Below are 17,634 nucleotides of genomic sequence, written 5' to 3'. Positions count from 1 at the left end.
TCAAAATAATTGATTTCGCCCTCAATTACTCAAAAACTAACAAATATAGTAGATCATGTTACATTTGCATATAGTAGAGGGGCCAGGGGTCATCCCCAGTGACAATGGGTCAACAACAATGAGACGACACAGAGCCTTGATTAAAAAGGAATTGGTCTATAATAGTATATAAAATTCAGATCAGCGATAAAACAAAAATAATATAGTAAAACTTTCCCCGAGCGGAAACAAAAAGCGGATGTGTGTAAGTGTGTGTCAGCCAAATGCTCTCTCATGTGCTTGGACGTCATCTGCGTCCCACCCTCTCTGTTATCCCCTCACTCCTCCCTCTGTCTGCTACGCTCAGTCCGCTCCCGTGCCGGCCTGACCTCCGCCTCTGCCCGGCCAGACGTCCACTCAGACCCCTGCGACTCCCCGGACTCACAACGGGGGCAGAAAATTCTCTGGGACACGAACGACGGGGAGAGAAAAGGAACACAGCAGAGCATTTTGTTGTTCAGCAAAGCTTGCCGGTCGCATTGCAGCATCTCATTCTGTAGCCACTTTTTTTTTTTTTTTTTTTTTTTTACACTCCACAAATGTTGAACTTGGGAAGAAAAACCAACTTTGTGCTCCATGGAAACATGTAAAAATCCACCCGGACACTAAAGTTGGACACTTACTGCGCCCTCCTGATCACAGCGGGCTGGGCACACTCAACAGGACCGTTAGTATTGTTCCCCCCTCCTATGCTAGCTGGCTAAGAGGGACCAGGACGCCTTTGTAGAGAACATTTGTTTGTGTTTGCAGGCCATACTCTACGCAACACAACGGAGGAAAAACACCAAAGTAAGTACTGTTTTCACTTTCATCTCGGCACATTATTCCCTTATGTGTGCGTGAGGAGGGGGCGCACGCTTCGCATCCTTTCCTCGGACGTCATTACGCATTCATGTAGGAATCAATTAAGTAAAAAGATGGGGTACCCTTGGGGGGGTTCAACGCCTGAAAAAGGGCGAAAATAACGTATTGTAGGTGTAACTTCAACATCGTTACACGTTGTTATCTGCTGTTACCACACGAGGGCTGCCTGGCGCGTGGCCCAATAGTGGGTCTTGTTTCTAAACTTTGCTAACTAGCTGCGGATTAAGCCACATTATCACTGTCACCACAACACTGAGCACACAAAGAAATGTCCCTTGCGCAATCACATGACAACGTGTGTTTTTTTTTTTTAGTGTCTCAGTGATTTGTTTTCGTTTGGGACATCCGCTCCTAGCTCCATTGTGGTCTTCACTTAGCTTTTCCGCTATTCCGTTTTGGAGGATAGCAACACTAAAGCTAGCATGGGCATCACAATGACAACCGAGCATGAAAAAAAAAAAGTAAGGGATGAGAATATCTCAAATTGATTTTTAGTAGCTGTAATAATGAGACTCAACTACTACAACAGCAGTCAGAGAGTTTTCCCTCTTTTTCAAATGGGGTTTGTTTATGGCCTTGAAAACACATTACTACTCAGCTGTATGTAAATCCATGACATGATAACAGGGAAATTTAAAGATGTAGATATTGACACTCTTTGTATCCAGGCCTGCAGCAGGTTAACTATTGGGCAAAGTCCCATGAGAGCCCTGACGGCAGTGCTCAATCAATCAGTCATTTATTTAACAAAAAAATGCAAAGAATGTTATGCTTCCAGCTTTTCAAATGTGAGGATGTGTTGCTTGTCTCTGTAGTCACTGTCAATTATAGTTGGATTATGGTTCAATGCAACAAAGCAAGCAAAGGGAACATCACAACAATTAGTTTGTCATACAGGTTAAACTTTAAGTGAGCCCGTGGGTGAAGTCACAGAAAACCTCTCGAGAGACAAATATAGATTACATTTTAGTCCGTCCGTCCTTTACCAGTATATAGGAAAATACCTCATTTATCTTCTGTGAATGAAAACTATTGTCTGATTCAAATATCTCGAGCTCTGGCCCTGGCTATCTTTCCACAGCAGTATGTCACAGCAGTACGTCAGTGTTGCTAATGTCTGAAGATCATTACCCTTTAGAGGTACCTCTCCAAAGAGAGAATGGCCCCACATGTGTCCAGGTGCCGGTCTAATTGCTCAGGCTGCGGTAACACTGCTAACTCAAAAGGGCTTCGTGTGGCATCCAGCATCCAGCCTGAAAAGAATCAGCATAACAATATTACCCTCACACCTCCTGAACGGGCCTATTCAAATCATTTTGCAGATAGATTGAATCTCCTCATCAATAATTCATCAGGGCCACAGATCAGTGTCAAAGATATTGAAGTTGACTTTCTTGTGATCTCTATTTCAAACAAGGATAACATTGATGAAACAGATCACCACAGACCGGCTGTCTGCCCTTAGGATGATTTCAAGTTGTCTCCTACTCACAGCATATCATTTCCTGCCATCTCTGTGTTTGCCCAACCCCTTAATCTTGTACTTTAATGAAATTACGCTCAACGGTTTTTCAGGCAAACTAAGATCCAGAGGAATTTCTAAGATGTGAATGATGACCATGAGTCACCCCTCAGAACCCTCGAGCTCAAAATGTCCAATGCATGACATGATTTACAACTCATGGACCATTTGTAGAGATGAGTGCAACTTCAACTTATCCTCCATATGCCCCAGGATTTGTATCTCTGGTCTACAAACTGGCTTAATGTGGGACCACAAATGAGGATGTGAGTGCAAACATAGTCTGTTATCAACAGTTAGACTGATGTTTGGCAGAGCTACATCTTTGCACCAGTAACATAACATTAACTCAATGGTTCCATCAAATAATTTGTAATTTATATTTTTTCTAATTTATTAATTGCCTAACGGTCTAAGCTCTCATTTTGTTTTGTTTTTTTGTATGGGTGGGATATGTATGTATATATGTGTTGTGTTGTGTGTTTGTATGTATGCTGGCTGCTGGAACACCTACATTTCCCTGCTGGGATGAATAAAGTATATCTTATCTTATCTTTATCTTATGTTTACAGTACACTAATACTATTTACCCTTTTCAGTGGTTATCAGCTCTGTTAGACGAGGTCAGTCATAATAACGTCATTTAAATGGCATAGGGGAATTTTACAATCGTTGAGTTAATTAACAAAACCAACAGATTTATCAGTAAAATGATCATTATGTTATTACAGTTATATAGCCTCTTTTATTGTAGGGAAATCCCTGCATCGTATCAGCAATGGACTACATTACTCATTGAGAATGAATTACTACACTTTGGTATGAAGTAAACCAATATATCAGGTTCACAAAGCTAATGATACTGGTGGTAATAATGTTACTTGGCTTTGGCACTGGTACTAAATAGTAGTTTTTTTATTAACTCAGAATGAGGAACAGACACCCCCCCCCCATAAAACCTCCTTTTCTACATTATTGTAAACTTAACTTTTCTCTTGATTTAGCTTATCTTTTAACATTAATCTAAAAGTATCTAATCAAAGAATGAAATTATAAACTTTGTAAATTTACCACATTCTACATAAAGTTACAAGACAAAATGAAAATGATGGAAAATTGAGGTAAAGAATGGTTTAAAGTTATCTAAAACTTGCGGGACTGGATAGCCTGTCAGTGACATCACATGTACAGAGGCCAGAGTCCTCGAAGCAGGCGACGTGGGGTTAGAGTGCGACCCTCGGCACTTTGCTGCATATCATTCCCCACTATATTATCCCAGTTTTCTACTCTGTCCACGGTCCTTCTCTATTTAAAAAGGCATAAAGCACACCCACATACCACACACAAACACACACAGTCATTCACACAAAAATGATCTGAAATGTAAAAATGGTTATAAAAAAGACCCCTTCTTTAAAGGTCATAATTCACTAACAGTAAAAGCTTTATGGGAGGCTTGAGACAAACTCTATAGTTGTATTTCTATGACTTAACAAGTTTGAACTTGATACCCTGCACCTGATTGAGTAACAGTTATCCCTTCATCGGCAGATTGAGCTTACCTGCATGTGTGTATTAGTTTGTATTGTAGCTGTAAGGCCACAACAGCAAGTACACATAATGCTGTAATTTGAAACCTATATGCGCTCATGTTAAATTCAACTCCACGTAATAATCAAGAGCTGCTGACTTATCTGAGTCAGCCTGACACATTTGGACTCATGTCTTTTGACCTTGTGTGATGTCAACAGTAGTAGTAGTAGTGTGCCACTCTGTCTGCGAGTTATCAACTCTTTTTTTTTAATGTAGTGATTTGAATGATTCCGATCAGAGAACAGCCGAAATAAGGATGGATAAGAATGGGTAGTTATACAAACATAGATGGTACGTTTTGAGTGACTCACACAGTCAGCATTTTGCTACTGTCTCGTGACTTATGTTCCCCTTGTCGACTCATTTCCTATCAAGTCAGATAAACAAAGTACTGGTTGGCTGTAAAACTCAATTAGATGTTATTCATGCATGGAGTGCCCCCCCCAACGGCACCCCCGCCCCCCTTGAAGGTCAAGTAAAAAAAAAAAAAAAAAATAATAATAATATATATATATATATATTTTTTTTTTAAAGATTTGTTTTTGGGCTTTTTGTGCCTTTATTGTAGGGATAGGATGGTGGATAGAGTCCGTAATCAGGGAAAGAAGTCATTTAAGGATACCTTTCCGATAGAAAAGGACAGCTGTCATTAAAAGTAACCCATGAACACCAAGATTCCTTCAAGTGTTTGTGTCGGCGTGTCCCCCCCCCCCCCCCCCCCCCCAACGCTATAAACCTAGGGGAAACACTGGAGTGTAAATGGGAAAAGTGATGCTTTCCCTCTGTATGCTGGCAGTGTGTTTACATTTCTCTAAATATTCCTAGATTCAGTACCAGGTTCCATTCTGGTCGGTTTGGGTATTTCCTGAGGCTGGTTCCCTTCATTTCATCCATTCTCAACAAACTACATCATGGATTTATAAACTAAACATAGAAGCGTGTCAGAAGCATGTGGAGCCTGATCTCTGTTTACAATCACCACATCCCTATAATGTATATTCATACTAAAAAAGAGAGAGAGAGGAGGCTGTTAGGAAACTTCCTTTCTCCCTCCCCTGCCAGAGGAATCCTTTCTTGTTATTGGACCTTTGAAATGGTCAGAGTCTGGTCATATGATCTTGTGGACCAATGGGTTGTGATGTTTAAAAAAGCTGTGTTGGGAAAAGACATTTAACTTGCTGAATTCACTGAGATCTCAACTAGTAACCCTAAATGTATCCTCTAAACTCTCCCACACAGCAGGGATGAGACATGTAAACAAGTATTCAGATCTTTTTGTTTTCAGCTTTCAGGTTTTCCATGTGTTAGTTGATCCTAGCTGGTACACTTATTTAAAGTAGTTTTTTTTTAAATCAGATATCATTCATAACACATTTAGTTAGATTATTTGTCTACCTCTCTCAGCATTTCTGACCTTGGAACCATTTTTTATTTTTCCTCAGAATCTCATTTATATGTCATCAGTTTTTGGTGTAATTACGCTGTTTTTTATGGAGACAGACTTGTTGTTCAGCCAGATTTGTCAGGACACTCTAGAGGAGAAGTGAGATGGAGCGCTACTGAAGTGGAAGACTTGGCAAAGTTACAGGGAAAATGTCACCCCTTCCCATCCACCACTACCTGTGAGAGAGAGAGAGAGAGAGAGAGAGAGAGAGAAGAGCCCAGCGCTCGGCAAGAAACACTGTTGCAACAGGAAAAAGGGGGCCATGACTAACATGACATGATGTGGAAAACAAGCGACTCACTGAACCATGATATGTCTCATAGACAGTGTCAGAGGGTACAAAGTAGCAGCCATGTGTTTCGCCTTTAGGATAGACTAAATAAGGGAAGATCTGTGTGGGAAAACCCCCCATCAAGAACTCATCAGACTTAGTTTGATTCAAAGACCTAATCAGGATAAAAGGACATTTATGGAAAAACAACAACTGTTTTTTTGTTTGTCTGTAAAACGGTTAAGCAAAAGAAGCTGGCCCATTACTAAATCTACTCTTCCTTGTCATTTTGATAAATTGTACCTGACTCAATTCAATTTGAGCTCATTTTTACACCTTTTTCATAAAGTTTACATGAAAACTAATTAAATGCTGTTTTTTCAATTTTCTTTCACTGATTTTCATCTATTTGCCAGTATCCATTGCTCAGGTATTATAAACGATAGAGTTTAGTTTGTATTATTTCCTTGATAAAAAACACACACATTGATTATGATCCAGAGAAACATGGCACGAGACGCACATGCCTTAAGAGCTAGTTAGCATCATGTCTCAACACTGACTTTGTGTTTGAATGTCCTCCTATGCTGTTGTACAGGTTACTGTTAATACCAGTCAATTTCCCCAATAAAGTTTCTTTCTGGCTTCCAGCTGAAGTACGCTGCACCAAATACGACCGGTGAGGTGTCTCATGTAAACCTTTAGAAAAGTTCTTGTTTCTACATTTTGCAGCTGTTGTGATGAAAGGAGAGCAACAGCACGTTATGGGTTAAAGGTATTTCATTCAGGAGAGACTTCCTTACTTCATATTCAAGTTCGGAAAATGATGAGAAATGTGTAATGTATTTGGCAAATAGAGACCCCATTGTGATGTCTTCATTGGTGGTGGTGAAGGAAGGAAGCAGGATTAGCTGAGGCGCTGGACCTGGACACTGATGAGATGTGTTGGAGGTGTCTGGGATGGAGAAGGGTTGCAACGATTGAGCTGAGACAATAAACTGAGAGCAGCAGAGAGGAGAACGGATTAAAAGGGGAGCGACATGATGGAATGATCACTTGATGAATCAATGAGTATGAAACTTCCTGCTTGAACGTATTTTGAGCTTCATTAGGTTAAGAATGTAGAAGGTATGTTACTTATTGAGCTAAAGAGTACTAAACCTTTTTGTTATATAGTTATAGTCAATAACTTGGAGGTTCAGGTGTTGTTAAGTTAAGATCAATGGGTTTAGGAAGTTTAACTTTTGTTGGACTATTTTGAAGAACAAATGATTAGTCAAGCAAAGTATTCTTAGATTATTTTACATCAGCATGATTTTATGAAACCGATTCACATCCAGTTTGAGCAGCACATTTTGAAGATAGCAGTGAGAGAGTATTTCCCACAGCTTTGATGCTGTGGGCCGAAGGGGGAATCCTTCTTGATTCCTGGCAGGGAGAAGCAGGGCGGGGATGGGAGTGGAAGTGAAGCAGTTACAGGGTTTAGGCATTTACAGCTGCGCTGGGCGGGAGGGGAGTAACTGTAGATCTGCGAGGGGACTCCAGAGATGGAGTGTGTGGGGGCGCCCCCGCTGCTCTGCACATATGGACCTATCATGACTCATATCCCTCTGATGATACTTCTCCCTCGCCGCCTCCCTTTCTCACTTTCTTTCAGCCACTCCCTCGTCTCAGCAGCAGAAACATTCATCTCTGTACTCTCTGAATTAAACTCTTGCAGCTGCTGTCTGTTCAGGGCAGCACTGGTGGTGTTGAAACCTTGAAGCCTAGTTGTTGGTCTGATTTCTCCTCCCTCACTCGGGCCTCCTGAGCTCCCAGCATGCAGCTTGTGCTCTGTTTTATGCATTAGGGAAAACAACAGCCAGGCCTCCAGTGAGAGGGAACCATCTCTTCTTATCTTAATTACATGGTAGCAAACATTCCTAATCAAAGATGTCTTCCTCTGGGGTGCTGGTGGCGCAGTGGTTAGTGCACGCGGCCCATGTATGGAGGCTGTCATCTCAAGCGGGCGGCCTGGGTTCACATCCCACCTGTGGCCTCTTTCCCGCATGTCATTCCCCACTCTCTCTCTCTCTCTCCCTGATTTCTGACTCTAACCACTGTCCTGTCTCTCCGTTAAAGGTACTAAAAGCCCAAAAATAAATCTTTAAAAAAAAAAAAAGATGTCTTCCTCTACACACAGCCCACCCTTTAAAGCTTTAGCCTTCAAAGTGCCTCTTGGTGCACAGTGTTTCTCAGATTTAATATGAAACCAAGTCACCGTTTTTCTTTACATAAATGTGTGGATTCTACCGCTAGGACGTGTATCCTGAGTGAAATAATCTCGTAGACTTGTTGTTGACTTATCGTGTGTCCTGTGTTGCAGGATGATATTGGGGCTGAGCGATTGGTTCTGGCAGGAGCGGCTGTGGTTTCCAAAAGGCCTGGGCTGGGCTGACCTGGAGGATCGGGATGGACGAGTATACGCTAAAGCCGGTGACTTGTGGGTGGCGCTGCCCATCGCACTTGCATTCCTTATCATCCGACAGATCTTTGAAAGGTCAGTTCATTTTTCCCCATGTCCTACTTAATGCTTGTACTCGTCACCTATGTGTGTGTTTGTTTTGTTAATTTAAAAATGTATTTTGTCTAAAATCCTTCTACTGAGTCTTACTCACTGCCATTCTTTTGTTTTCTCTCCACTTTAGTCCATCATTTAGTGATGTCATCATCTCACCTGCAATTACCTTAGTTTCCTCTGAATGCAGTTCTTTTATCTCAGTTTTTTTGCAATGTGATTATTCAATATTCCCTGTGCTGGGCCCTAAATTAAAACAACTAAAGCTCCAACCTTTCAAGTGTCTCATGTTGTTGCCCAAACAAGTACAATGTTCTTGTTTCTAGGAGTTAATCTTTTGGAAATCAGACAACCGTTACAGATTCCACCTGTGCTTTATTGCCAATACCAAGAATCTCCCTTACTCATTAGTGTTTTTCATTCCTACATCCCGTCCAACTAGAGAGTGTCAAAAATTACAAAGCTGGCTAACTAGACTTCAGTAATGTAGTAAGACATTTACACACTTGATGATCTTTTTGTTCGCAGATATTGTCACAGGAGAAAGATCCCTCTATATATTTTGTTTAGGTGTATTTGTCTCCCTTCAGTAAAAACATAAAAGGAAACGGAGGAGTTTTATTTGAAGAAATGCTAGAACACGCCTACTAGAGGAAACAAAGCCTCTGCTAAAGCAGATTGTTTGTTAAAAAGGCAAAAATGGTGGATTTTAAATGCACCCGAAAGCAGGAAATGACCTTAACTTTTGGCAGATCATATCTCACATATCAAATCAGTTTATAAGATTGCATCTTGTGCTTTATCAATGCTTCTTTAATTTCCTTATTGTCTCTACATTTCATCTCTTTTTGCAGGACAGTGGCTACACCTCTAGCTTCCCTGCTCGGGATCAAAGACACAGTGCGGCTCAAAGCCCCTCACAACCCCACACTGGAGTCCTACTTCTGTAACATTACCAAAAACCCCACACAGGTACATGTTTGCCCCACAGCCGTTCATAATTCAAAAGATAGAGTCTGAATATTACATACTTATGTTTGACTTCTATGTGCTGCTTTAAGACTTCTGTTGCAAGTCTTTGCAAAAAGACGGGCTTGTCAGAAAGACAAGTGCAGCGATGGTTCAGAAGACGAAGGAACCAGGACAGACCGAGTTTGCTCAAAAAGTTTCGAGAAGCCAGGTAAGAAACACATTCAAACACTCTTTAGCATACTGTATCGACACACTTATATGCAGCTACTGTATGGAGCAGGTTGAGACAGCTGAACACCCTTGCGTTCCTCTGGCTATATGTGCACATTTCTGAAGGCAAAAGCAGCCCTCTATTTTTAACATGCACTCATTACAATGCCACTCGGCTGCTACCGTGCCTGTAACCCGCACTCTTGCCTCAAACACACACACATGCATACACACGTGTACACACACAAATCCAACCATTCACATATTCATTAGCACAACGGCCTCAGAAACAGGGCCTCCGTCACCACTGTTGGTTATTTTTATGTTTGGCAGGAGCTAAACCAACAGTATGTAAGTGTGAAGATACAAAGCTGCTGGAACTAGCCAGTGGCAGCTGGCTGGATCCGCAATGTGTACTGGTGACACAAAACTAATGTGGCAAATATTTCAAAGACAAACGCATTATATAATATTATTATTAGTCCAACCTACTGTACATGTGGTGTTTCATGTATAACAACCGTGTAGGGACGTGCCTATCATCACCGTTAGCTTCATTGTCATGAGCATTTCATGTTTGCCAACAGATCATTTCAAGCATTTTATGTGACTTAAAGGGTCAGTTCACTCAAATGAAAACAAGACACACACTTTTTAATAGGTATTACTTTTTTACTGCTTTGTTTGGAATAACAAGTTAGCAGTTCATTAAGCAGGAAGAGTTTTTTTGCACCAAAGACATAATAGGTACCACTTAGTCCACGGGATACATTAATATCTACAGGAGCTTTAAGTACTCAGAGTTTCTCAACATTAAGAATTAAATCTGGGGAGATTGTTTTTTTTGATTAAATTCCTTTCAGCATGTTCTGTATATTCTTACAGTATATCTACAAACACCTGGTCCAATTAAACCTGAATTCAAAAGCTTTTGGAATTTTGATGAAGTGACCCTTTAACCCTTTACTCTACAAGAAGATTAATCTAGACGGATGAGTTTGCTGTAGATGTGTGTGCGACATTTCATTGAAGTTAGTCCATGGTGGATTGATGTTGTGCATTTGAAGCTTGTCTCGGTTTGTGCGGATGTGCATGTGACTGCATGTTTGTGACTTGCTGTTTGTGGTCTGTCTACAGCGCTGCATGTTATAACATTTCTCCTCTGAATCAAGCTATTGTCTGTGTGAACAGGCTTCCTGTGTCTCTCCCTTATTTTCCTCGCTGGTCTCTTCTTCCACTTTGTTCCCCTTTCCCCTCTTTTATTTCTTTCTCCGTGTTTCATGTGTGAAACCCCCAACTCTGTACCAGAGGCTGTGGTGGGAATGACCCCTCACTGTCTGAGTTACAGGATACTAACAGGGAGGATACTGTCTGACAGCACTCATTGTCTGTCAGTGTGTTTGTGTGTGTAATGCATGTGTGTGTTTGTCCTGATTTGACTCAGAGTAGTTCCCCAGATCTCCAGGCCATTCATGCAGCCTGCTGTTTCTTTCCTAGCTGCTCCCTGTTTGTTCACGTCTGTATGTGAGAATATGTTGTGTGTGTGTGTGTTTATGAGATGCATTTAAGTGTCTGCAGGTTGAAAAATAGTCTATTGTCTTATCCCCATTGACTGAGTAGAAAGTGTGTGTGTGTGTATGTGTGTTCTCTTACAGTTGGAGATTTACCTTTTACCTTCTTGCTTTCATTGCTGGCCTGGCCGCCCTCATTGATGTGAGTACTTCCTTGTTAACCTCCACCCCTCCTCATTTTGTCTCTTAATGTAAACATTCTCATTAGTGACCAAACAACCATCATACCGTAGTAATCTCATTGCCATGCTTAGTTGGGCGATGTGATCTCACCTGTGGGGCTCTGCTGTCTAAATCACATCACATCTTTCCTTCCAGAAACCTTGGCTGTATGACCTGCAGGAGATGTGGCAGGGCTTTCCTGTGCTGGTACGTCTCTGGGATGGTTATGTACACTGAATGCACCTGTTAGCTGCAGGTGTTTAAAAGTCCAGTGTTTCCCCTACCATTATATTATATATTTTTTAAAGATTTATTTTTGGGCTTTTTGTGCCTTTATTGTAGAGATAAGATAGTGGATAGAGTCAGAAATCAGGGAAAGAAGTCATTTAAGGATACCTTTCAGATAGAAAAGGACAGCTGTCATTAAAAGTAACGCATGAACACCAAGATTCCGTCCAGTGTTTGTGTCGTCGTGTCGGCATGTCGGCTTGTCCCCCCCCCCCTCCCAACGCTGTAAACCTAGGGGAAACACTGAAGTCTTTACAATTTATTTTAAATTTGGCACCTACATGAAAATGCCTTAGGGGGGAACTTCAAATTCCTTTACAGAGATCTTGAATAATGTTTCTTCAATGTGGTTGGATGTTCTTGGGCACTGAGAGACATTTCACATCTATAAGTTCAGAATGAAAGATTTTTGCTTTTGGAGGCTACTCATGTTAAATAATAGGCTACAGGGATTCTGATGCTCGAACATGTTGTAGACATTTACAGACCAACTGATGTAAAGAATAACTGGTGTTAATATTTTCAAAATTAAAGATCAGTTTCTTCTCTTTCAGACTCTCCTGCCATCTCAGTATTGGTACTACATGATTGAGCTGGGTTTCTACAGCTCTCTGCTCTTCAGTGTGGCTTCTGATGTCAAACGAAAAGTATGTGAATATTTTCTGGGGATCACAAAAATATGTCTATGGGAACAGACTGTGATTGTTTTTGCGTATGTTCTGTATGGTTATGAGTCGAACATTTCGATGTACTTTTAGCAACATGCAATGTTCTTTCTGTGCAGTTTTACATCTGGTTTGCACTGTGGGTGGACATTAGAGTGTTGTTACACGTGTGTGTGTGTGTGTGTGTGTGTGTGTGTGTGTGTGTGTGTGTGTGTGTGTGTGTGTGTGTGTGTGTGTGTGTGTGTGTGTGTGTGTGTGTGTGTGTGTGTGTGTGTGTGTGTGCGTGTGTGTGCGTGTGTGTGAATGTTTGGACTTCGCTCAACCTGGGTCAGCTGAGCACAGTGGGGAAAATCCTGCCAAAAAGGCACAGTGTGTTTCTCCAACACAACAATATAATGAAGTTGCCTCTAAGAAGGATTTAACACTTAGAAAGCAGACCCACTCAAACATGCATTACACAAATTCCCGACATTTTCCTTTTTTCAGCGAACACATCACTAACACGTCTCCTTTCGTTCTTTTTAGGACTTTAAGGAGCAGATCGTTCATCATGTTGCGACCATCCTCCTTATCAGCTTTTCCTGGTGCGTTAATTACATCCGTGCTGGGACTCTCATCATGCTGTTGCACGACTCCGCTGATTACTTTCTTGAGGTAAAAGTCTCCACGGGGTCATTCCAGTAAATTACATTCACTGACAACAAACTGTACCTACATCAGACATGTGCCCTCAATCCCAACTGGTGAGCTTTGTTAATGGAAAAGTAACACATAATAAAGGTATAAAAATGAACGGGGCCAATAATCACTTCATCTTAATTTGTTTGATTGTCATGTATCCCCTTTAACAGCAATCAATTTGTAATTTATTCATCAGGCAGTTTAAAGTTATGTTCAGTCATGATGAAGTGAGTGCTGTGGTTCATTCTGATCATATGCTGCCACCTTGTGGACAAAACTACAGTGAGGTTACCAGTATCTTTAGTGGGACAGAGCTTAACCAAAGACTGTATATAAAAAGAAGTGTAGTAAGTTACAAAAGTGCAGCCGATGCCAATTTTGATCGTTGCTGAAAGAAGTCGGATGTCCTGGAAGCAGATGTGAAAATTAGCCCACAACTTGATTGATTTATTACCTCAGTAAACAACTTCCTAATGAGTCTATCGTCTCAAGTTCTAGATTTCAGTCTTCTTCACTACGGCATGAGGTCAGAGTTGTAAATGATGGCCTCTTTAGGAGGAGAACCGATTTCAAAGCAGAGTATGCTTTACAGTGTAGCTACCTGTGGTTAACAAACCACTACCACAGCAACCTTTCAACCAGGATAAATATCTAGCAATGTGCATCCTCCCCGTGGTCAACATGTAGTCACTTCTTGCTCAACTGATACACTTCTTATAGACGGTCTACGAGGTAAACCAATACTCTTTCTATTATTCAAAGAAATGTATTATTAATCCACAACTAACCTATTTAACCGTTTTCTTTCCCTTTCCCTTTGACAGTCTGCAAAGATGTTCAACTATGCTGGATGGCGAAATGCCTGTAATTACATCTTCATCGTATTTGCTGCAATCTTCATTATCACTCGTCTGGTCATCTTTCCCTTCAGGTACTAACACACAATGATTTCATCTCTTGCTGTAATATTTAACTGCAGGTTATCCAAGTGACCTTGTCCTCACTCTCTCTCGATTTCAGGATTATTTACTGTACGTGGGTGTACCCTGTGACCATCTATGAACCCTTCTTTGGCTACTACTTTTTCAACGGCCTTTTAATGGTTCTGCAGTGTCTGCATATCTTCTGGGCCATCCTCATCATACGCATGGCAGTCCGCTTCCTCACCAACAATGTAAGCAAACCAAGACATCAAACTCTAACTTAAAGATTCTGTAAAAAAACAAAAGCAATAAAAATGCATAGTGACTGAGGTGATTAAATCCTTATCATCCATCTTTGATTATGACACAAATATAGAAACCCACAATTTAAAGAATCTGGAACTTCTCAGTTCATTTTGGGCTTTCAAGGGGAAGTCTCAAGTGTTGTCATTGAAACATGTGGCATAGCAGTAGGCTGCTAGGCTAGGTAGCTAGTTCCCACATTTAACTTTTACAGCTTCTAGTTCGATATAATCTGCAAACATTTGGCATGACTGAGCTGCCAAGATTTATTTTTTTATCGCAATCCAAACTTTTTCTTTTGTAATACTGATGCAAAGGCAAATGCAGAATGTTTCAGTTCAGTGGCAGCCATCTTTGTTGTTTACTAAAATGCCTCAGCAGCGCTGAAACCTGTTATCCATTAGATCAACAGTTGTGATTGGCCTCTGAATAATGTCGATGTAAATCTGTTTGAATGAGGTGGGGAATAAGTCTGCATATTTATAAGACAGTTTGAGTTTGTTCTGACAGGATCCAGAGCTCGAGAACATTTTGAGTCGGGGGGGTCTCCTTGATTAATGACGTGTTTTTTGGGGGGGGGTTTTTCTCCAGGAAAAAGTGGACGATGAAAGGAGTGACAAAGATGAAACGGATGAATCGGGAGAGGAGGAAGACGAGGAGGGGGTTAAAAAGGACACAAAGAAAAATGGACCAGTGCAGAATGGTCACACAGTCCACAACAACAATCACAGCAAGACAGAGTGAAAGCAAAACAACGTCAGGACGCAGGATTGTGATAAAGGACTCATTTCCCTCTGTAGGGGAGCAGGAGGGAGGGAAAAAGAGATGGAGAAAGAAGAAGACAGTGTGTGGGTTGGGGGGGGGGGCATGTCATTCCCTAAAACACAGACCAGCAGGTATGTTGATAAAATGTGACACTGTTACTTCTGCACAACACAAAAACACTCTCACAAACGTACTTTTAGAGGGCACACAGATCCAGCAGAAAATGATAGACACTACATTCAGTGGCACGACTGTTCTGCTTAATCATGTGTCACTGTCAGTGTGGGAAGTCAGTTCCAAATTTTCAAAGAGACAGGAGGAAATGGAGGGAGAACTATGATGGGAAGGAGGGAGAGAGGCAGGGCGGGAGGGGGGAAAGGGAGTGGGGGGGGGGGGGGGGGGGGGGTGATGCTGCTTCTTCTTCTACAGCTTTCCTTGTTCAGTGTGCCTTAGAGCCAGCTATTGGCTGATAAAATGCCATTTCGAAGCAGTCTGCTTTGATCTTGTGTTGCTTTATGTTCCCTGTTTTGTTTTATACTGAAAGAACAAAATAAGATGAAAGTTGGTTTTGCATTGTGAAAGTGGGCATTCATTTCCCTTATTTTTTTGTCTATGCAATTACGTAAATGTTAAGCTATTGCACCGTCTTTGCACAAACAGTTTCTCTTACAAGAGTGTGCAGTAGGACTGCGTGCTTTTGCTCTCCAATGGCGCTTGTGCCATTTATTTTTCTGCCTTGTGAGGTCAAATGAGCAACTTTGGTGTCACTTTTGTAGATATACTGAAAGCAAAATCTTACTTTTGATTTCTGTTCTTTTCTTCATCCAATATCGCTTAGTACCTACTCTTCCTGCTTCCAAAAGAGACATCTCTCTTAAGTGTTCAATCATCTTGCTTTCAGGAATCTGAAATGTTACCCTGCAATATAAATCTCAGCTTCCCTCTAGTTTTCGACGGAGCTGAATGTTTTCTTCCTCTGGTTTGTTTGAAGCTTTTTGATCCAGCTGAGTCACACTGTTGATGCCTCCCCCCGTGGAAACTGATGACTCTCAATAAAAATCATAGCGAAGGTGGGCTTCTTTGGGGGAACACAGTAGTTTCACTAAGGTGAATGGAATGTGACGGATGAACCATTTCCAGATTTTACAAACATGAACCAGATATATCCAATTCACTGCCTTGTATCCTGGGTAATGTTTTTTTTTTAACCTAGAATATAACTTTTGATCTAAGTGAATGATTTTAAGAATGATTCTGTGTATGAAACGGGTTTACAGGTATTCTATTTGAAGAGGAATAAGATAATGAAATGCCTTTTTAGCAGTCAGTGTTTGAGCTCTGAGATTCCGGAGGAGTTCATTAAATGAGTGTTGCTTTTTTGTCTTCATGCTTTATGTTTTTTTGTATGTCAAGTGCCTTATCTGTAATGTATGGGAAGCTCCCTCTCGCTCCTGTCTTTATGTCCTCTCTTTTTCTGTCCTGTCTCCACCTCACATCAGAGACTAGTATCACCTCCCTCCTTTGTACAATCCATCACTCACCTCTCTCCTTTACCAATCACCTTCCTCTCAAACTCCTCATTCCACCACCATATTGTTTTTTACTAACCCAGACCAACCAGCATCCTCATCCTCCCCAGCGATACAGAAGAACCAGCTGTGTCCTAATTACAGTGTTATATTACTTTTTTGTATTTTTTGTTTAATAACTAAGTATTGTTATTATTAATAAATGCAAAGATCATGAATCACAATGAAAGCATTTCAAGGTACTTTTTATTTATTCATGCATCATGGCTGCAAACATAATACGCACTATATTAAGTTTATAAATTAAACATGAATTTGACATTGCTGCTTTAGTGTGTATGTTGCATTTTACTGCTGTAGTTGCTTTTATTTAGCTAGTTTATATAATGTTGGGTTGTTAAATCTACAGCAGTGTATCATATTCTATTAGATCATCATACATGTCTTGAGAAATGTCGACTTTTCATGAGCTCGGTAAACAGCACTGTCACTCCTTTAAAGCAAAACTTAAAATTCAGTTTATCGTGGAAGTTTAAATCCAAAATCTCAAAACTTGTGATACATGGTTTTCAAAGCAGTTTTCCTTTTATATTCTATAAATGTATTCATGAGGGAAGTAATTCATTGTGGAACCTGCATTGTTATTCATATACGTCACATTATCAAACTTTCATAGATTTCAGTACTTTGCATTTTACATTCAAGGATAAGGTAACCTCGCACTTTTACGGATTCAAAAGATAAATTATTATATGAAGTATCCTGTTGTGTAGACTAAATAAAATTGTTTACATTTTATAACAATTTGGTAGGATAAAAATGTTGTGAAACAGCACTGTGGAAAAAAAGATACAATTAAAGGAGTAAAGGTTAAAGGTAGTTTGAGACGAAATTTTAAAGTAGAAATACCTCAAGTTTGTATTTTATTTGTACAGAAGGTTACTGAAGCAAATGAACTTCATCTCTGGGTTTCAGGGTTTTAGTTAAAATGTATGTTAAGCCTTAAACCAACATATAGTCAGGGTCTATCACAGCATGTTAAATGTGGATAACATTCACTTTTTTCCCCCAGAACTGAGGTGTTAAAGATTTACATACCTTCACGTCCCTCCACCGCCAGCTGGGCGGAGCAAAACATGGATTTCCCAACATCTGACGTCATTAGTAGCTGGCTGAAGTGACAGCCAATAGAGAGCGGAGAAAAGAAAACACAGCAGACAGCTCGCGCTTCGCTTGCCTGAAACGCCATCTTAAACAGAAAGGGGGTTTAAACCG

At 40.7% G+C, this 17,634-nt stretch overlaps 1 protein-coding gene across 1 annotated transcript; it reads left to right on the top strand.

The window, feature by feature from the left end:
• The first annotated feature begins 533 nt into the window (after positions 1–533).
• Positions 534–16,588, top strand: cers2b (ceramide synthase 2b). Its single transcript, XM_061050409.1, has 11 exons — positions 534–828; positions 8,099–8,272; positions 9,145–9,262; positions 9,352–9,470; positions 11,128–11,185; positions 11,362–11,412; positions 12,048–12,140; positions 12,684–12,812; positions 13,664–13,770; positions 13,860–14,013; positions 14,657–16,588. The coding sequence occupies exons 2-11, from the start codon at positions 8,100–8,102 to the stop codon at positions 14,807–14,809; spliced, it is 1,155 nt and encodes a 384-aa protein (XP_060906392.1). The 5' UTR covers positions 534–828; position 8,099; the 3' UTR covers positions 14,810–16,588.
• Positions 16,589–17,634: the final 1,046 nt, after the last annotated feature.

This window comes from Labrus mixtus, chromosome 11, assembly GCF_963584025.1.
Source record: "Labrus mixtus chromosome 11, fLabMix1.1, whole genome shotgun sequence".
Lineage (NCBI taxonomy): Eukaryota > Metazoa > Chordata > Actinopteri > Labriformes > Labridae > Labrus > Labrus mixtus.
The sequence above is the reverse complement of the archived record's forward strand: the minus strand, read 5'-3'. Positions and strand labels throughout refer to the sequence as shown.